The 20,762-nt window shown below is 46.0% G+C and overlaps 1 protein-coding gene across 3 annotated transcripts in view; it reads left to right on the forward strand.

Moving 5' to 3' along the window:
- The first annotated feature begins 3,791 nt into the window (after positions 1 to 3,791).
- The window catches only part of GFPT1 (glutamine--fructose-6-phosphate transaminase 1), a 43,452-nt gene continuing 26,481 nt past the window's right edge, over positions 3,792 to 20,762 (forward strand). For all 3 annotated transcript variants that reach the window (XM_048053970.2, XM_048053969.2, XM_048053971.2), the window contains exons 1-8: positions 3,792 to 3,927; positions 14,274 to 14,381; positions 14,782 to 14,889; positions 16,525 to 16,650; positions 17,444 to 17,502; positions 18,670 to 18,804; positions 19,724 to 19,785; positions 20,515 to 20,594. In XM_048053970.2, coding sequence (XP_047909927.1) covers positions 3,921 to 3,927; positions 14,274 to 14,381; positions 14,782 to 14,889; positions 16,525 to 16,650; positions 17,444 to 17,502; positions 18,670 to 18,804; positions 19,724 to 19,785; positions 20,515 to 20,594 — 685 coding nt within the window. In that variant the 5' untranslated portion in view covers positions 3,792 to 3,920. The remainder of the gene's footprint in view (positions 3,928 to 14,273; positions 14,382 to 14,781; positions 14,890 to 16,524; positions 16,651 to 17,443; positions 17,503 to 18,669; positions 18,805 to 19,723; positions 19,786 to 20,514; positions 20,595 to 20,762) is intronic.

A 20,762-nucleotide genomic window follows, 5' to 3' on the forward strand; every position in this document is an offset into this window, starting at 1 on the left:
ATTCTTCAATTAAGCAGTACTAATTTCTTTCAGGTACAGTAAGGATCCAGTTCTGCTGTTGTCTGTTTCTGGTCTTGTTTTTAATGGGGTTTAGATTTGTACAAATAGGACCAAATTAAGCCTGCATGTACTGAGGATGAAGATTAAGCACCTTGTGATCTTGTGACTGAAAAGACTGCATGTCCAGCACATGCCCTGTGTGTCCTCAACCACGTTTTTCAAGCTGTTGTGGGGAGAGGTTAAGGCCTGCACCCCATCCCCCTCTATCTGTTCTGTCCCACAGCAAAGTAAGCTTTCTAGATCAGTGGTTGTCCTGCATGAAGTGATGGAGGGGCTCTCTAGCTCTGGATAAAGAGGGAGGGGGCTGAGTGCCAGTTTGTACTTTGTAGGACCAGCCCTTGCGTTCAGTACTGCTGTAACCGCTGAGATCCATTTCTCAGTGACACGGGAGAGGACTGGTTCAGGGGGATGAGACAAAGTTCAACTCTATCTACAGCATTAGCAATAACCATAAATTCTGATATTATGACAGCCCAATAGGGTAAAAACATCATATTGTTAGGAGACCGTGCGAACCTTCCGATCTCAATGGAAAAGCTTAGTTAATGGAAAGAAGCCCCGATGGTGAGGGGTGTCCCGCCTCCTCCACCCACCCAAAAACCTTTTGCATTCAGAGACAGAGGAAGAAAGGGGAATATAGCAATGGCTGTTCAATGCTTAGCCTACGAGTTAATGAGGTGGCCAGTGTCCTCTGTGGCAGTACAGTGTATGGTGTTCTGTCAGTGCTTTTTTTTTTTCTTTTTTTTTTCTTTTTTTAAAGAGGGCTCTTTAGTTAGGGGAGCTGGGAAACTACTGTGCTGTAACATTCAGGTCAGCAAGGTGGTTTTGACTGTTCAGTTTTTCTAAAAATTGCAGCCAGTCATTACATTTAAAATAGAAATGACTGCATATTCTGTTATTTTTTTTTTAAAGAAGAGAAAAAGTATGTTGGTATCTTTGCTGTGTAAAATTAGTCTGTCATTCAGTGATTTTTTTCACCACTTTCAGGTAGAGAAAACAAAAAATCATTCATGTTTCCCAAGCTACTCTAGTGCTCTCTGTTATAGAAGTTGGTTATAGCCATCTATACTCTTTCTGTCTTGAAACTGTTTACAGGTGGAGATGTGCTTTTGATCAGGATGTGATTCATTCCATGCTTCAAGGAGAAAGTAGCCTGTTTGTCTTTTAGGCAGTCTTCTGATAACACTATTTTATATGGTATGAGGCTATCAACAGCCACAGCCTTCGCTGACAGGATTTATGGAGCAGGTGCTGTCAACATACCAGGAAGAAACAGCTGACATTACCTGATGTTAATATTCAATATGCGTCATATTAGTAATCACAAAATACGCATTTTTCCAGGAGGTGATAGATGCAGTCCATCCAGAATTCAGGACTGTGGCCAGAACTTCTATTTCAATTGAAGTACATTGAGGCTGCGGGAGGAAAGAGGGTACTTCTTCCTGACTGTGGCCCACACTGTTTATCTTAAAAGGGTTGTGTGAGAGAGATGGTTTGGGAAACTGTCTTCACATTTCTTCCTTTGGTACTAAGTTGCACATCTGCATTGGTATGAATTATTTTATGGTGTAAAGCCACATTCAGCAAGACTCAGAATAACTTAGCAAGTTACGTAGGGGATAAATCTAGTTTTTTATGGGGAAAATATGAAATAGCCACTTCGAGAATAAACACATGGAGCTAGATTTCTCTCTGTGTAAAATTCTGAGAAATTTGCATCAGGATTATTAGTACATATAGCCTTAGTCTGAAGTATTTTTATAGCATTGTCAAGTATTGCATAGATTTAAGTCATAAGGTTCAGGATTTGTTGTGCTGCAGACATGAACTATGTATTTTTGGAGTGTTTGTAAGGCCTGTCCATGCTTTTTCAGGTCTGGTGGATCCTTTGTTGTAAGTAGGGTCATATCCTTCAATTTCTCTTCACATAATGCTGTATGTACATTTTAGATTTGTAGTGAATCTATGGAGAAATTCCGCCAGTGAAGTTGTGAAGCAGGACCTACTACAGGACAGCACAGAAACCCATAACATAGAAATAAAGCAGCAGACAAACCAGTATCTCTAGTAGGTCAGTAAAAAAGGTAGTTTGAATAGTGGATGAACCTGGTGAGAGCAGTATTTGAACATATATTGTGCATATTTCTGTTGATCACAGTTAGAGTGGGTTAGTAGTTCCTTTCTCATCTAGGAAATCTGTGTCCACTGTTGCAAGGTATCCATCTTCCTAATGAAAGAATCATTACAGAATCATTAAGGTTGGAAGAGACCTCCAAGATCATCTGTCCAACCATCTCCCTACCACCACTGTCACCCACTAAACCATGTCCCTAAGCACCACGTCCAAGCTTTCCTTGAACATCCCCAGGGATGGTGATGCCACCACCTCCCTGGGCAACCCGTCCCAATGCCTGACCACTCTCTGAGAAGAAATGTCTCCTCATTTGCAACCTGAACCTCCCCTGCTGCAACTTGAGGCCATTCCCTCTAGTATTATCATGAGTTATCCGCAAAAAGAGGCCGACCCCCAGGTCCCCACACCTTCCTTTCAGGTATTTGTAGAGAGCATTAAGGTCTCCCCTGAGCCTCCTCATCTCCAGACCAAACAATTCCCATTCACTCAGCCTCTCCGCATAGGACTTGTGTTCCAGGCCCTTCACCAGCTTTGTAGCCCTTTTCTGGACACGCTCCACGGCTTCCACGCATTGGAGCTTCCACACCCTGGAAGATGTGGAAGTGGACTCTCTGTGCAAGCACAAGTGTGGAAAGATCAGAATTTTAAGTCAGCCTTTCTCCACCTTCACAACGGTCAAAGGGAAAATAGAGGGCTAAGCAGCTTGATTCCCAATTACTGCCCTACACGATCAAGTCATAGGAACTGTCTCATTGCTTCAGTTTATTACTGTAATGCCTTTGCTGCTGAACAAAAGCACAGAGATGGCTGTGTGTGCTGGCTGCTCACTTTTAACATTTCTTAGACTGGTGACCTCCTTCTGTTTGTGTTTTGCCAGGTTTTTTCTAGCAGAAGGGTCAAAACCCCTCACTGTCCTGTTTTATGTATACTAATGTTTTTGGTTTCTCTCTCGACTTTGTAAGGAAATCTTACTGTATTGACTTCTTCAGTGTCAAGATAAAGTGACCATTTTTCCTAAGGAGGGATTTTGCTATCGTTTTGTATCCTCGGGCTTTTAATTTATTTTTTTCCAAACAGAACTTGACAGTGGCAGTTGCACGGAGATGCACCCGGCTGCCCGGCTGTACGAACAAGCCTCTCCCTCCGCCGGCGGTCACGCCCATCCCGCTTCGCTTTGCGGATCCAGCTTAATGGTTTCTTTATCTCGCTTCTGAATAGGTGCCATTATGGGGCTGGTAGGGCAGGAAACCAGAAGCCAGGCCACGCGGGGCTGGGCGCCGGGCACACGGGGTGCCTCTCGCACAGCTGCCGGCGCCGCTCCCTTCCTCCACGGGCCTCCGGGAGCGCTCTGAGGGCCAGGACCCGCAACTGGCCGCCGCCGGTCCTCTGGGCGCTCCCGCCCGGCGGTGCCGGTACCTGCCCCCGGGCTCGGGGGGCAGCACCCGCCCCCGAGCTGGACCTTCCCGGGCCGCGCCCCCTCCCGCCCGCCCGCGGCTCCAGCTCCGGCTGCCACGTCCCGGGGGGCAGCGCCCCGCCTGCGGGCGGCGACGGCCGCGGCTCCGGTCGCCACGTCCCGGGGGCCGGGCCGGGGCCGGGGCGGGGCGGGCGCGGAGCCCAATGGCGGGGCGGGCGGCGGGCCTGCGCCCTGGGCTCCCGCGGCGGGGGGGCCGGGCGGGGCGGCTCCGGCTGGCAGAGGCAGCGCGGCCGGCGGCGGGGGAGCAGCATGTGCGGTAAGGGCGGCCGGCGGCGGCGGCGGGGCGAGCCGGGGGAGCCGGCCCCGGCTGCAGCCCCCGAGCCGGGCGCCGGGGACGGGAAGGAGCCCTGGCCCCGTCACGGCGAGGTGTCACCGCGCCGCGCGGGCCTCCCGGGGAGGCGGCTCCCGGCCGGTTAGCCCGAAAGGACGGCTTTATTCGCGGAATTACCGGCCGGTGCCGGCGGGGCGCACAAAGGGCCGGCGGCAGCACGGAGCCCGCCGTGCCGGGGCCCCGGGGCAGCCCCAGCCCCTGTCAGCGGACGCGCGGCGCGGGAAGAGGCGGCGGCTCTCGGTGGCAGCGCTGGGAGCGCGCTCCGGGCCGTGTCGCGCTGGCCGCTCCCATCTCCAGGTGGGAAGCCCGGCGCCTTGCCGTTGTTTGAGGCGTTGCAACTCGTGACGAGGGGGCTGTCACGCTGTGCTCGGCGTGGGGCCGTGAGGCGAGGCAGCTCAGCTGGCCGAGGCGTGGAGGAGAAGCATCCATGGCGGGGGTCACGACGCCAGCTTGTCTCGGCCCGCTCGTGCCAAGCACACTCCTCTGATGGGCAAGAGCAGGAGCCAGCGAGGCTGGGGGGCTTTCCAGGGGCCTCCTTACGCTCCTCTTTGCCTATCTAGTAGAGTTGTTCCACCTTAACTTTTGGACATAGAAATAACGCTTATCCATCCTCTTCCTCTCCCCTTTTTATCACATTGGCTTTGTGTTCTTCCATGAAAATGGTCTTCTTTCAATGTTTTCTTCTTTGCTTCTCCCCCCCCCCCCCCCATTTTTACACGTAAGATTAGAATTGTTGCTCTGAGCAAGATTTTGTTTTATATGTTTGATTTGCAAGTTGCCATTTCTTTCGTCGATTCTGTGAGATTGAGCCGGGGTGAAACGCTATCACCTTCAAACTGTCAAGTCTGTGGACTTGGAGGCACTCAGAAATTCATACTTCAGCTTACATTTATCACTATGTTAATTTGTGTTAGAAGTACAAAGTAGAGCAAAGCTAAGAATAGAAGGGATAATTATTATTATAAATAGTTGGCTGCGAGAACAGGCATGGTTTTTGTGCCTTGTGCTTGCCTTTTTTGAGGTCCAACCTTTGAAACGTGTACTGTTAACGTTCTGGTCTTCATCATCTTAACTGTGATAAGCACTGAAAAATCTGTGGGTAGTTATTCAGTTGCACTCAAGATCTGACATATTTCTTCCCCTTTTGATATAAGCAAGGTTGTTCTTAGATATTGAGCTGTATTATGGAACAGTAAGGAGAGCAACAAGGATTATTGGTTATGTTGTTGAGTCTTTTTCTGGGAGCCAGAGATAGATACATCCTGCAGTGAAAAATGAGAAGAGAGCATTGACTGAGCATGTTTCTCTGAAGAGACTTATGGAATAAGAAAAAGTCTTGGAAGCCAAAGAGCTTCTCAGTGCAGGAAGCGTGCGAAGACAGCTAAGGTTTTTGTAGGGAACGAGAGGAGAACTGTTTGGGGTCTGAGGGTGCTGCCACATGAGCTCTTGTGGATGGGGGCTCAGCCCTGCAGGCAGAGATGAAGGGGCGCAGTCTCTGCTGCCGCCATTCGCAGCACAGCTGGTGAGTACAAGACGAAGTTGACTGTGGTCTGGGCTCACGTTATGAAATGTTAATTGTGGTGGTGGTTTGGGCTTCCTTTTGCACAGCAGCAGTACCCTCCAGCAAAGGAACAAGGCAATCAAATGGAGGTGATGCCTTCTCCGTCTTGTAAATATAAACAGACAGAATGGCTGGGAGCTCCTCCGACCATATACTGATGTCCCGATGGTCTCTTAGCTGAAGTGACAGAAGTCCTTATCTTGAGGTAGAGGCTTCCTCCTGATTCCTCCTGCAGGTTGGCTGTAAGAACCCTTGGCAGTGTTTATGGCATATAGCTGTGTCAGGATACATGCTGCTTTATCTTACAGTGCTGTCCATAGGGTACACAGTCCACATTCAGATTTTTATCTGATTTGACTCAGATAGAAGGTTAGTTACTGAGCTTAAAAAGAGAAAGTGAGAATGCTGCTATTGTTATCTGAGTTGTCTGTATGATGGCTCAAGACAGGATACCAACACAATGTTTTCAGTGCGTTGATAACCTGATGTTCAGGTTTACGTGCGTGTGACCTCATGAAGTCCTGTGAACTGATGTGCTTGTACCACTTGACAGGTAAAGCATCCTCAAAGTTTGCTTCTTTGGTGTCTAAAATAAGTGACAGGTTTGGTGCGTAGATGTGCTGTTCTCTTTGGTTTTAACAGTGTTGCAGGAGGATAGATTTTGTTCTTAGTATGCTTTACTTGTTTAAAGACTTAATGAGGTATAAATTGGTTGTGCTTTGGTCTGAATGCACTAAACCAGTTCAATGGCATCTATGAAATAGTTTGGAAAACAGGTTTTTCAAGGTAGCCAGGCCTGATGGACTGTTCTGTAAATAAGTAAACCTATCATCTGCCACAACTGCTTTAAAACAAACAACAAAAAGGGATTTAAGAATTTAGGTCCGGTGCTGTGATAACTGGAGATAAGAATGGGCTTAAGAAAGACTTGAGTTCCAAGCTTTAGGGTTGCATGCACGTCAGTAGGAATTGCCCTCCCACATTCCACAATACCGTTATTACGCCTAGGTCCATGCCTTGCTGTGACGCGCAGAGCGGTGGCTCTTGCCCGGAATGTGTCCTTAGAGTTGGTGCTCTGGTTGGTCGCTCTAGGTGGGAGAAATCTGTCTTTTTTTATCTGAAGAAAGAGGTGTGTGCGCAGGTGGTAAAAGTATCCAGTGGACAAATATGGTTCTTCATCCAGTGGATTTTTTTTCTGCTTTGCTTTCTTTCCAGCACAGGCTTGGTGAATTGAACATGAAGTCTCCCACCTACAGCTAGCAAACATGGTAACATAGTCTGCTTGTTTCTGACCTTGCGCTCATTCAAGTCACGTGAAGTTAGCGTTTTTCCTCCATGCGGCAGCTGGCATGGCGTTCTCCTTGCCGACCCACCGAGCAGCAAATAACAGGAGCCTGCTCCAGCAGCCTTTGAGCATCGTCTTAGGGAACACAGAAAGCGAGAGGGCCAAAAGCCATGTGGTTCTGGTATTTTGTTCTGGGCTGCTCGTATATCTGTGTTAGTACTTGTTACGGCTTTGTTTCTCCCCTACTATAATTTGAAGAAAGATTTTTTTCTTCCTTTTTCCCAGTCTGTCACGCACATTATGCATGTGATATTTAGCAACCTGCATCTAATTTATTGAAGACCAGAGGCCTGATAATCATCACCAGGACAAAGGATTCTTCAGAATTGCCAAGTGGATGTACTGATAATATCATCTATTGAAGTTATTTTAACAGTATACAGTACGGTATAAAGATATTTGTAAATCTGACAGTAAATCTAGCCTGAAGGCTTTTCTGCTTTCAGAAGGGATTGAGAAAAGGATTAGGAGAAGCTATTCCTGAGTAACTTCATGTATTCAAGATGCTGGAGAAGATAATTTATTCTTACCTGGAAGTGGTGATTCATTTCATTTTCCTGTGTGCTTATCATGAAATAAAGGAACATGAAAACCAGAAAGGTCACAGGAAAATAATGTTCTCAGGAAGAGTTGTTTAGTGACTGTCAACAATAGAAATAATGAATTTGACAAAAACTGTCAACCGTTTTTAGGGGAATCATAGAATGGTTTGGTTTGGAAGGGACCTTAAAGATCATCTAGTTCCAACCCCCCATCCAATCTCACCTTCAATCTTTACGTAGCTGTCATTGAGAATGCTTAGTTTTAGTGTTTGATTATTAAAAATTGGATCTAAGAGAGAGATGAATTCCACAAGCACCTGAATACCTGTTCTGCTGGGGTAAGGTGTTAAAGCACATCCGTAAGAGACAATGTTTTATGTTCAAAACTATGTTGTTCAATGTATTTCACTTGAGAAGTACATATGGGACTTCTCGCTATGGCAGGTCTTATTGTGAACAAGTCTTTTCAGTCCCTATGTGTGAAGTCCCGTGTCAAGTTACAAGTTGAAATGTTTTATTCTGTCGTAAAGAGTGACTGCTGTTCTAATCCTGAAGTATATTAATGTCAAGGCTTGAGGTATATTAGTGTATTCCAGACAAAGCTATTGTGTTTTCTGAGCCTATCAGGTACAAATTTCTGTAGGACGTTTGCTGCTAGTCGTCTTCTAGCTGGGAATCCACAATTATATACAGTTCTAGGCTAGAATGAAGTTCACAGGGGGGCTTGGGAGGTTCATGTGACATGTATTTCTCCTTATATAATGGCAACTCAAGACTTGTCAAAGTAGTGTAATTAAATGCCGTTCATATTGCCTGATTTTCTGTAATACTTCCTCCTTCTGGCTTGTTCCAGAGCCCAAGCTAGAGTGCAGGTGTGGCATTGTTACTAAAAAGTAGTTGTGTTGATTTGGGGCTAAGTATGTAAGTTGAGCTGGAAGTGAAACTCCCGTTTTCAGGTCTGCTAGAGACCTGAAATTATGGTGGGTTGGTTTCAGAAGGTTCTGCTTGCATTTCCCAAATTCTTCATGTTCAGCACCTGGGATGTAGGCTGGCAAGGTGGGGAGAGGCTGATGGTGAGACCACGATGGAAATTTGCTGGATTTGCACTGCACTGTAATTTCATCAAAACCAACACGTTTCTATTGGCTGTTGTAACTTAAATGAGTTGTCACTTTGACAGAAAAATTGGCACTTTGTGACAGAGTGCTCTGCCGGAAGCCTTCAAGCAGCTACGAAGATCTGTGCAGTTCTTATCTTTTCATCTTTTGAGTCACGTGTGTTGATTTGAATATAAGCATGAAGAGGGAGAGAGCAAAGATTTAATAAGGCGTTGTGGTTTGGAGGAAAACATCCCTGTATTGCATGGCGAGGAATGTCTTTTATAGTCTATAAAGCACAAGGTAGGGTTGCTCTGTGCCGTCCTGCATCTGCCACGTCCCACCTCGGAGAAGGCTGCATTTTGTAGCTGGATAAAGTCATCTTTGTTCAGCTTGCAAGTAAAAAGAGGTTCTTTTCTGAGCAGCCAGCGCTTTGCGTCATGCTGGGACATCAGCATCACCTGAGCACCCTTTGGCTCACACAGATGTGATCGACAGCTTGGGGTGCAACTCAGGAGCAAAACCTTGTCTGCAGAACGCCTCTTGCTGGCTGCCAAGAGAAGTGGACGTTTTTCAAGAGTACTCTTAACTCAGTGGAGCATGGCAAGCATTTAATGCCTTGGGTCTTTTTTCTCATCTGTCAAGGGCAGTGGAATTGTGTTTAAAAATGGAAGTGATTTCAAGATGTGATTGCTCATATTCCTGAATAATCCAATATTGAGAGTAGAGCCAGTGAAAACGCTGTTCTTAAAATGTAGATTATCGAAGCTTTCTCCAGCTCGTTAGGAGGACTGAGGATCATCTCATTGTGGGATGTTTGAGAAGGTGAAAATGAAATGCATTTGAAAATATTTCCAGTATATGAAACTGTTATTTATGCATAATTCATCATGTCATAAATGGGTGATAAGCCTTCAAATGTTTCAACTTGCTGATTAGTCAGTCTTGCATTTATTTTCACTTGCCTTATTGTCCCTTTTTTTTTACATTAGTTATGTATCATTTTAGATATTATTCTGTTTATTTTAGTTCATTTTTAAAAATGTTTTCTGTGAGTTTTAAACCCGCTTATCTTACTTGCCTTCTCATTTGTAAAATGTGTTGCTCACTGGTGAATTCTTAGAATTTTATTTTTGTAGTGGTGTCCCCGTTATCACTCCAGCTATTTTCATGTCAAGATCTAAAAGATGAACTGAATCAAAACAGCATCTCCCAATGTTTGCATGGTCTTTTTTGAAAAATGTTTGCATGTTTTACAGCATTAATACTGTATTTATAGCTGGCTTTTTTTCCACAGTCTTTGTTTCCTGATAAGATCACTTTTTTCTTTTTTTGTGGCATTCTTAGTCTTAGGTTCAGACTTTTTTCCTAGTCCTTACTAATAATCTGAATACAATTGTGCTGTAATTAATAGATTTTCAATGCCTGAGACAAATGCCAAGTTGGCTCCTTTCTAGATAGATGTTTTGTTTGTTTACACTACAAGCACAAATAAACAGTACTGTTTTTCAGTCTCATTTCAGATGACCCATTCCTGCCTGGAAGAAATAGGTTTCTTCTCTGTGCCCTTTCAGTACAGGGCAGTTTGGTGTATGCTGCTAGCAGCTGTGATCTGTGACAAGGACCCAAGTCCATTTAATTTTCTTCTTCAGTTCAGGTGTGACTGAACTTGTTAAAATGTGCAGAGATGATAACATTTCAAGTCACTGACTGATTTGGATTCAGATTTAACAAAGGTGTCCAAAGGCAGCCCTCGGTAGAGGGAAGTGGTTCTGGTTGAAAGCCACTTTTTTTTGGTTCAGAATAACTTGGAACCTGCCAGAAGCAGGATGGGAGGCTAAAATGATCAACTCACATTCACAAAAATGTTTTATGAAACGAAAGCAGTTTTCTGTGTAATAATCATGCCCCTCTATTGAGTTAGACGTTTTTGTGTGTGTGGCAGATTTCTGAACTCAAAGAACGATGGTTTCCATAAAGCTAGCCGTTTTCAGTTTATAAAGCAGAATTGTGTCTTTCTTTTCCTTTTTCTGTTTCCTTTGGTTTTTTTTGAACCCTCCTCTGTGCAGCCTCAGGTGAAAAAAACAGCATTTGTCGTGCGCACACAGGAGTCGGTAAGGACTGAGGTCATGCAGAGCTCAGTAGTGCATCTCATGGGCAGGGAGAGGGATCGTGGCTTGGTGATCCAGCTTGGGAGCCACATGCCATGGTTCTGACTCGGGCTGGTCTTTTGCCCAGTGCTGGCTGGGGTTCACCAGCAATCCCTGGGCGCCGTGAGCTCAGAACGATGTTTGAACTTGAGAACAGAGTGTTCCTGCCTCAAAACTAGCGGCAAACCAAAAAGCGGATTTCGTTTTCTTGGCCTTGCTGGGGCACCAAGGGTCTGTGTGGAGAGTGCCATGGGACATGGTCTCCAGTGGGGCTTTGTGAGGAGGACTCTCGTGTTTCTTTGGTGTCCCCTCACCCCTGGGGCTGCACCTACCAGCTACAGACATGTTGATCAGGTACCTAGGAGGGGATGTGTGCTCTGCGCTTTCCGTAGGGCTGGTGCCATTGAAGTGACCATGTTGGGCACCCCGCTGTGCTCCAGCAGAAAATACTTGCAAGCACGATGCAGTGTCATCGCCTGAAAGCAAGCCGAGCTTTCTGTGGCTGTGTGCATGATGTTTTGTCGGCACAGAGGAGGGCTCTGCCCTTGCCAGCTGTTTGTCAGAGGCTTGGGGCTGCTGACGGGCAGCCAGGTTGGATGCGAGGTGGCTGGGCAGCTGCTGAGACCACTGAAGTTAAGCTTGCTGTCCTGTTCCCCACCCTTCCCCATCCTCTTTTCTTCTCCCTTCTTGGGTAGGCCTGCATATATGATGCCTTCTGCACGTGGTTTCTCCTCACAATTTCCAGCAGTGCCTCTACCAGGCAGCCTGTCCCGTGTCTGCCTGTGAATCACACAGTGGGCCGGCCAAGAAGGCCTCCTCTGTGCCCCCTCAGCCAGGCTGCTGTCCTCTCGTCCTGCTGTTGTCCGCAGGGCTTCAGGGGCGGCCTCGCCGTCGCCACACCCGAGCACCTCAGCACCAGTCATCGTCCCCCGGTTCACTGGACAGAGCGCGTCCCACTTGACGGGACTTGTGGTGGTGGGAGCGGTGAGCTGCAGCGGGAGAGCAGCGCTTGAGGGGTGCCTGGAGAGCTGCTGGCGGGCTCCAAGAGCGCAGGGAGCAGCCCGGAGGTGACAGCTGGAAGGCTCGGGGATTTGGGTGGGAATGGGACCATTGGCGTGTGCTTCCAGGGTATGTATAACAAGGGAGAGGTGCCAGCTCTGAAACTGGTTAGTTAATTGGGAAAAGTGTGTGCAGCTTTCCTATTTCCATAATTGCACGTGCTGGTTGTAATCACGCCTTCTGAGGTAGCTTTACTTATGGTAGGTGGCTTTGGTGTAAAGGGATATGTCAGGCATCACTGGGTCCTGACATGCTTTTTTAAATTTATCTTGGGGGTCTCTTTGGGAGGTTTCTGGCAAATACGGACAGAGGGGCTTTTCCAGCAGCTGCCTACTAATAAAGCAGTCTGCTTTGTACTCTCCGTAAGACCTGGAAGTCACTTAAAGGATTTTAGGTGTCTGGGATACAGCTGAAATGTGCAGCCCCTCAGCCTGGGTGACAGCTATTTGGAAGCAGTTCACTTGTGAACAGGGAGGATGCTGTTTGTCTGAAGAATGTAGTTTTTAGAAACAGAGTGAACTAAGTATCTCAATTTGGAAAACTGTTTTTTTTTTTTTCCCCAGAAGGGTGGAGAACGAAGGTTTGTAGGATGAGAGCAGAGGAAGCTTTTGAAACACAGCAGGGGTTCTGACTGTTGTCACTGGTGTATTACCTACTGAGTTTTTAGCTATGAATTGTGAGGTTTGTGGAGGAGGGCCTCACTCTGTCCATGTCATTACTAGAACCAACAGTCAAGTTGAACAGATGCCATCAAGAGGCGGAGACAGCAGGTTGGTGTGCTTTGTTGGGTTGGGCTGTCGGGAGCAACGGGAGAGGTTGCAGATTTTTATAAGCCCGGTCCTAATAGTCTTACAAGCGGCTATTGGAAAAAGTTTTGGCTTTTGCGGGAAATGAGAGTAGGAGCACAAGAAGCCGAGTAAAAAGCTTTTCTCTTTTTTTGTCTTAATCTGAGTAGATGGTTTAAGAAAGAGGAACGGTAGAATGTGCATCTCATTTTTTTCTAGTAATATGGAGGAAAATAAGTGAGACGTGGCACTCTCTTCTTGCGGCAGCACTGCAGGGCGACGCAACTTCTCGAGCTGGTTGGGAGAGGTGTTCTTGGAGCGGGTGGGTGGTTGAAGCTCATGGCAAACCTATCCTGAGACCTGCAGCCAAGCCCCTGTAAAAGGGAGAAGGAGCCAGGGAGGATCAGAACTGCAGGCAGCCGTGATACAAGTACTCTGTTAAGGCTTAAAAAAGGCCTTGTAAATTTTTCAGCTCTTTGCTATGTGGTGTTTGGCACAACCCATGAACTGAATAGCCCATGTTTCTCCTTACAAAATAAATAAATTGAGACGTTAGAATGCTTTGAATTATTTAGTTTAATTCTAAAACACGAAAAGTTTAAGAGTGCAATTTTTCAAGCATTCTTTAAAGTAAAATCTTTGTGTAAGCGTAAAGATACGTGGTTCAGGAGCCATCCTGGGAGTAGTCTTCCATGCAGAAGTCTGGGACCTATGAGGCAGGCTATATGGCTGCACTGTCAGGAAGAAGTCAAAGATTTGGGACGCCTTTAAGAAGGCCTTTTTGTGTGGGTGGCTGAGTGGCTGAACTCTGTTCTTCTCAAGAGTGTTTTTATAACGTTTCTCTAGTTACAATCCTTGTGTTACCAGTCACGTACATATGTAGCTGTTCGTGTAAAACCTCCTGTGCTTTTATTCCATGCAGATGTTTTTCTCCCTTAAAATGTTGGACTGGGGAGAATGACAGTTTTCCAGTACAGATACTTCTCGCAACGAGTAAATGTCTTCTCATGCTCCTGCTCCATGATGGCACCAAAGGGAATCTTTCTGAAATAGAGCCGTAATTGGTATTAGAGATCTAGGAATTTGTGTGTCCCCATCACCACAGCGTGTTTGTGTGCCAGCTGCTTAAAAATAGAAGCAATGATTTATCTGCCTTTGCAACCCACAGGAAAAATAGCTCAATTAGTTTGAGGGTGTTGGTTTGCATGAATTAAATGAGTTTCTCTTAGTGAGTCTGTGGGAGGAACTTAGTAAGAGAAAGCTATTCAAGGAAGAATTCCTCTTGAAGATGCTTCTTAAGCATGCAAAGTCCAATTTTGGTGAACCTTGAATTTTTCACCTGGAGTCATGAGTTTCTTGTCCACTGTGTTGTCTCCTGGCAGCTCATTCTGTCGTCCAGGTCCAGCTCACCTGGGGAGTCTCTCCCATTGCACCCAGGCTCGTCCTGTGTGCTTTCAGCCTCCTGAGGAGGATGTTACAACCGGATCCAGGAACTAGGTGATCTTTAGGGTCCCTTCCAACCCGAGCCTTTCAGTGATTTTTGTGGTTAGTTTTGGTCTCAGATATCAGTGACATCTCCACTGGACCTCAGCTGCGAATCCTGCAGGGATTCTCAATGTGAAGGCCTGTTTGAGTTGGGGATTTTTAATGGGGTATGTGTACCACATAGATAGCACCTACAGTTCCCTCTGCTGTGACTTTATTTTAAATTATGCTCTTTTTCCCCATACAGGCATCTTTGCTTACCTGAACTACCATGTTCCCCGGACAAGACGGGAGATCCTGGAGACCCTTATTAAAGGGCTCCAGCGGCTGGAGTACAGAGGCTACGATTCTGCAGGTAGCTCTCTTCAAGCATCTGTGGCTCTTGGATTTTGGCTTAATGATTCTTGTGGTACATGAATGTGGTTTTTGAATGTTTTCTACTGTCTTCTGCTTTTGAAGCAAGCTGAAACACAAATTGGCTATGTCTGTGATCATGTGGTTAGAGGTTTCAACATACAGACTTCTATAAATGTTCTTCATGCCCATTATCTGAGAATTTGAAAATACCTAAAAGAAGACAAAGTGAAAATTTACTTCTAATCTCCCGGGTTTGTTGTCTTTATTTGGAGGGTCAGCTGGGGAGAGGAAGGGCATCATAAAGAAAAAAAAAAAAAAGCAGTATTTGTTTACATAAAATATTGTAACATACGTTCTGCATTTCACAGTCTTTCTTCATATTCTGTGGTGATGCTTAGGTGTGGGAATCGATGGTGGAAATGACAAAGACTGGGAAGCTAATGCCTGCAAAATCCATCTTATCAAACAGAAGGGGAAAGTGAAGGCTCTGGATGAAGAGGTGCACAGTATGTATCACCTTTTCATTCTTTGCTTGCTCTCCTTCCTTGAAATGTCCTCTTATTTCATGTGCGTTTTGAATGTCATCTGTTTTACCCAGAAACATTATGTCCAAATAACTTGTGTATAGAATGCCAGAGATGTAGACACTCATGCATGTGATGGAAAGTGATACTAGGGATGTTGTCATGATGTTGCAGGGAAAACAAGAATCAAGCAAGAAAAGCAAGCAAGAAACAAACAAAACAGGCAAGAAAAAGGAATTGCATCCTATTAGTGTAAAATAGACCTGAAATATGTTTTAAAAAGACTGACAAAAGAAACAAACCTTCCTTAAACTGGGGAAATGGAAGCTACTTGGAGATAATTATCAGAGACCTAGAGCTTGGCCAAAAAAAGAAAAATATGCTAATAAATTCACTACTTGAATTTTAAGTTCCCACGTGTAGTACTTGTCCCTACTAAAGCTGTCAATCTCTGTAGCCGTGGACTAAGTGAGTGGCTACAACTAAGCATGGATGTATGTGTATAACTGCCAAATTGATGAGAAAGCACAGAATGAGGTATTGTCTGTCTGTTTCTGCCTCCTTATATTCCCATGATTTAAATGTTAGTTTTGTTAAATATCTGCAGATCACAAAGAAACACAAAGTTGTTGGGTGTGGAGTACAGGCAAGCTGTGTGTGGACAGGAAGATGCTTTTCTAAGGAAGTGAAATTACTCTAGTTTGCATTTAAGAGCTGCTGTTAACCTAAGAGCGTTATAAACCTAAGTTGTGCTGTTATTCGAGTTAACTTGGAGAAATCATATAAAGCAAGCTGTTTGCATAACTTAAAATTAGCAAGGGTTTAAAAAAAAGGTTGACCTCATGGCAGAGTGCTGTTTATCCAAAATAAGGTGGGTAGATCTAATCATAGCATAGAGAAAACCAGGAACAGAAAAAGCTAGGCAAAATGATCCATGCATTACAGAAATATAAGATATACAAAGTATTTCTGAAGAAATGCTTGTCTGCTCAAGAAAACTGCTGGATATACCTAGTTTAAAGTGGTCGTGGAGACATTTTCAGAACAGAAGGACACTTTTTTTCCAAAGAAATACTAATGGTATGCTTTCGAGAGACAAGAGGAATCGACGAATATTCTAGCCATAGAATGTTTCATGTAGCCATGAAACAAGCTGGTTTAGTCACAGCTTGATGACAGGATGGCAAGCTGCACTCAAGAGGGGAAAAATTAGGGTGGATTCTTTCTTAAAAGTTAAGTTTTATTTTGGTGGGGCGAGGAATGCAGGAAGGTTGCTTGTGTGTGTTTACATTTGGAATCCTCTTGCAGGGACAGCCGGGGTGCTGGGGGAAGGAAAGGCTCAGGGCAGTGGGGTGAGGGATGCCCTCTCTCCTGCTTGTTTAGGCTTCCTGAGTGGGAATGAAGCTGTGTATTTCAATTGTAAACATCCTTAAACATAGGTGAATCTGAAATTTTAGTGCTTTGCTGGAGCATGGGGTCATTGCTGTGGTAGCATCACTCACTTAGCGTTCTGTTAGGTTTGCTGATGGTGGGCCTAGGAGGTGGGATGAGATTCTCGCATTGTCTTTGGGGTAGAGACAGTCCTCTGTAATAAATTTCTCCTACTTCTGCCTGCAGAGCAACAGTACATGGATCTTGACGTCGAGTTTGATGTACACCTCGGAATTGCGCATACCCGTTGGGCTACCCATGGTGAGCCCAGTCCTGTCAACAGCCACCCACAGCGCTCGGATAAAAACAATGGTAGGAATGTTTGCTAGAGAAAACGTGTGGTCCTGAGCGAGTCTTGGAGTATATGGAAACACATGTGGCTTTCTGGTACACCTGGTGTGTTGCAGGAAGGGGTGGCTGGACTCAGGACAGGTGGCTTATTGCAAGCTGTGATGCTGAGCCCAGTTACCAGGAAGCTGGAGGGGTTTGGCATTGATTTCAGACCATGGGGGATGTTCCCGTGAAGTGCTTGCAGCAGTGAATCATCTCATGAAAGGCTGGGGTTAGTGTCCCAAAGGTTCAGTGGGTGCACAGCCACAGTGCAGAGAGGAGATGAAACACAGAATGAAACTGGATGGTAAGAATCTACCCAGCTGTTCTTCGGAATTTTGTTTTTTGTATTTACATTGTATTTATTTATATTTTTCTCATCACCGCTGTACAGAAGTGTCTTGGTTGGTGTTTTTTGGTGTAGAGCCATGGCAAGCTGGCAGGGGGAGTGTAGCATTCACTTGTTTCTAGCTTGCTGGAAATGGGCAATTGTTTAAGGATTTCCAAAAGCTTTACAAGATTTCATCAGCCCTAGTCCCACCCAGGTCATTAATATGTATCTTCTGCTATTACCGACCAAGCAGAATGGGGCAGAGCAAGGAAATCACACTGAGAAATGAAACTTTTTATTTTGCCAAGTGCAATTTTACGCACTATAAGGTTTTGTGGTCCCTGTTGTCTGTTGGATATTGGCATTGCTGTGGGCACGGGCTGTCACTGGCTGCAAGGCCGAGGACGCTGTGCTGAGCTGAGCAGGGCCTTCTTCTGTCTCCAGAGTTCATTGTCATCCACAACGGCATCATCACCAACTACAAAGACCTGCAGAAATTTCTGGTGAGTGGGACCCCAGCGTGGGTGGGAGAGAGCCAGAGCCACCCCTGCACACCTTGTCACCTTCCTTGTTGCCCTGCGTTCACGCTCTCTGCTCCTCTCCCTCTCTTGCACTGACAAGCAAAGTCACTTCACCACTTTCCACAGTCACACTCCTGCATTAATGCTATTACACTAGCTCCGTCACTTCCCAACTCCTACTCACTCCCCACGTGTCCATGCACACTCACACTCCCCAGCTTATTCCCAGACTTGTATTTTTGCACTCGTATTCACTCCCCCACTCACGCTCACTTCTGCTCCCCTCCTCACTCCTTTGCTCCCCAGTCATTCTACTCACTCCCCCATTCACATTCTCGCACTCACTTCCTACTTACCTTCCAACTCGTATCTTGTGCTCCTCCACTCACTCCCTGCTCGCACTGACTCCTGAAGTGCACTTGCACACACTCATTTTGCATTCACACTCAGTCACTCCTGTTCTCACTGTCTTCCACTTGCACTCACTCACTCTCCCACTCATGTTCCCCACTCAGTCACCCTTGCACTCACACTCACATGTACACCCACTTACTCTTCCACTTGCACTATTACTCTTCCCCACTTGCACCCCCCACGCTCACTCTTACACTCATACTTGTTCCTCACCTGCACTCCCATGCCCATTCACGTTTACTCTTGCACCTCCACTTCATTCTCATCCCCCCACTTGCTCTCTGGCTCACACCCAAACACTTGTGCTTTCTTTTGCACTTGTAACTAATGTCAGATGCACTTAGCCTCATGCTCACTTTTGTGCTCTGCCTCTTGCACTCACCCCCCACCTCATGCCCCCATTTGCACCCCTCTGCTCACTCTCCTACTCATGCTAATGGAGTGGAAGGAAAGGCAAGGTGGAAAGAATGCAGAGGAAAGGGAGGCAGGAGAGCAGGAGGGAAAGGAAAGAGTTATGGGCAGAAGGGGAAAAAAGGAAAGGTGGAAGGGGACAAAAGGGAAGGAGGTAAAAAAGCAGGAAAAGCAAGAAAGAAGAAAGGAAGCAAGAAGGCAAGTAGAAAAGGAGGAGGGAATGCAGGAACAAAGGAAGGAAAGGAGAAGGTGTGGGAAGGAAAAGGAGGGCTGGAGAGAAAGGCAAGCAGAAGGCCGGTTACCAAACGTGTGCTGTGGCTGCAGGAGAGCAAGGGCTACGACTTCGAGTCAGAGACGGACACGGAGTGCATCGCCAAACTGGTGAAGTACATGTATGACAACCGCGACAGCGACGACGTCAGCTTCACCACCCTGGTGGAAAGGGTCATCCAGCAGCTGGTAATGCCCGGGGCAGGGGGCAGGGTGGGGACACAGGGACAGACAAGTGCATCACTAGAACAAACATATGGGGCTATTATGCAGGGAACTGTTGGTTAGGGCAGTGCTGAGCCTGTGCATGATGGTGCCAGGGACGTTCTGTTGCACACAATAACGGGGTGTTTCATTTCCTACCTCGTATAATTACTAGCAGACATCCATTCATTCTTATTTAACATTATTCAATATTCATTTGAAAAATGTCTAAATCCGGGGGCTCAGCAGTATCTAGGTCCTTGTGCGCTTTGAGCAGGAGCACACGGAAGGCAGGAGACAGGGTTGGATCAAGTCTGTGCTTGAATTTTTCCCTGGAACCTCCATCTGGAAGAGATGCTGACCCCTTGTGGGGACTGTGCCGCACAGCGCATGGCTTCCACGTGTCACTTCTTGCTGAACCATTCGGGATTGGGACGCACCGCAATTCCCCTCTCTTCCCAGAGGGGTTTGTTCAGGAGATGGGTTTTTGCACTGATTTCCCTGGCAGAATCTGCGGTAGCTGCAGACCAAGAACAAATGTTGCTGGCAGGTTGTGGTGGTTCACCCATGCGCTTGGTGGCACTATACCTTAGCAAATGCCCCAGAGTTGGCACTTTTTATCAAGCTTTAGCCCTCTGAGTTAACAAGAGCACTTGCAGGGGCAGCCCCTCAGGTGAGAGCTCAGCAAATGGTTGAGGAGTTGCCCCCCTGCCCTGGGGATGGGGTACCCTTCTGAAAGAAGCACCTGGAGCTTTTGGTGGCTCTGAAGAGGTCTGTGAAGCCTTCTGCTCAGTATCTGTTACTTATTCACAGAAACATGGGTGCACCTTATGTGTTGGGATTTCTGAAATGATGACCTGGTTTCAAAGGACGGGATAAACAGTTTGCATTTCTCTCATTCCAGGAAGGTGCTTTTGCCCTTGTGTTCAAAAGTGTTCATTATCCTGGTCAAGCAGTTGGTACCAGGTAAGCATTTGTACAGAAAAGGACGTTTTTGGTGTACCCTCTAGGTAGCTTTTTTCACCCTTTTTCTTTTTTCTTTTTCCCTTTTTCCCACCATTTTTGTATTTTTCCCAATCTGGAAGATAGTAGAGGTTGTTCTTGTTATATTGTATACTCTAGGGTGAGGTTGGCTGTTGTTCATTTCCTTTCTCTTCTTCCCCATTTATTATAACATAATTAAAAAAGTAGAATAGTTCAGTCATAAGGGTGCACCCAGTATTTTAAAGATTTCTTAGTGACCACTTGCATCATAACTGGTCTGGAACAGGTCAGCTCTGAGCTTAGGGGGAGACAGTGTTTTCTGTAGATTCTTATTGCAAGAGCTTTGAAAGGAGATGCCTTCATCTTTTCCTTTGTGTTCGCCATAGTGATAGCATGTAGACAAGTACTCCATTTGACTTGCAGCTGGGCCTGCCTGGTGTTCAGGTTTTCTACTCCACTTTTAAACACAAGGATCAGTCAGGTTGATTTAACCAAGTGTGTTAACCTAGCAACTGATTTTGAATTTACATGCAAATAGCTGTTTGTAGATACACAGAGTGAGCAACAGTCTGGATGTTCCTGAATCAGGTGTCCATGGGATTTCAGTTACTCTTGCAGAGTTCATGCTGAATTTGGGATGTTCATTTGTTGTTCAGTTCAGGGAGATGAATCTTTGGGTGCTGAGGCTTGTAACCTGATGTCTTCTTGCAGGAGAGGGAGCCCCCTGCTAATAGGAGTGCGCAGCGAGCACAAGCTCTCCACTGACCACATCCCTATTTTGTACAGGACGGGTAAGCATGAGCCCTGCCAGCCCAATCACTCCCACACCAGTGTACAAACATGGGGTTTCACAAACAGCTGCATGCTTTGGAGTACACGTTATGTTTATATTTACCGTTGTAAATTAAACCATTACAAAAAGGAGGTGGTTTTCGTTTAGTTGTTTTTCATAAGTTTTT

Source organism: Anser cygnoides, chromosome 26 (assembly GCF_040182565.1).
Source record: "Anser cygnoides isolate HZ-2024a breed goose chromosome 26, Taihu_goose_T2T_genome, whole genome shotgun sequence".
Classification (NCBI taxonomy): domain Eukaryota; kingdom Metazoa; phylum Chordata; class Aves; order Anseriformes; family Anatidae; genus Anser; species Anser cygnoides.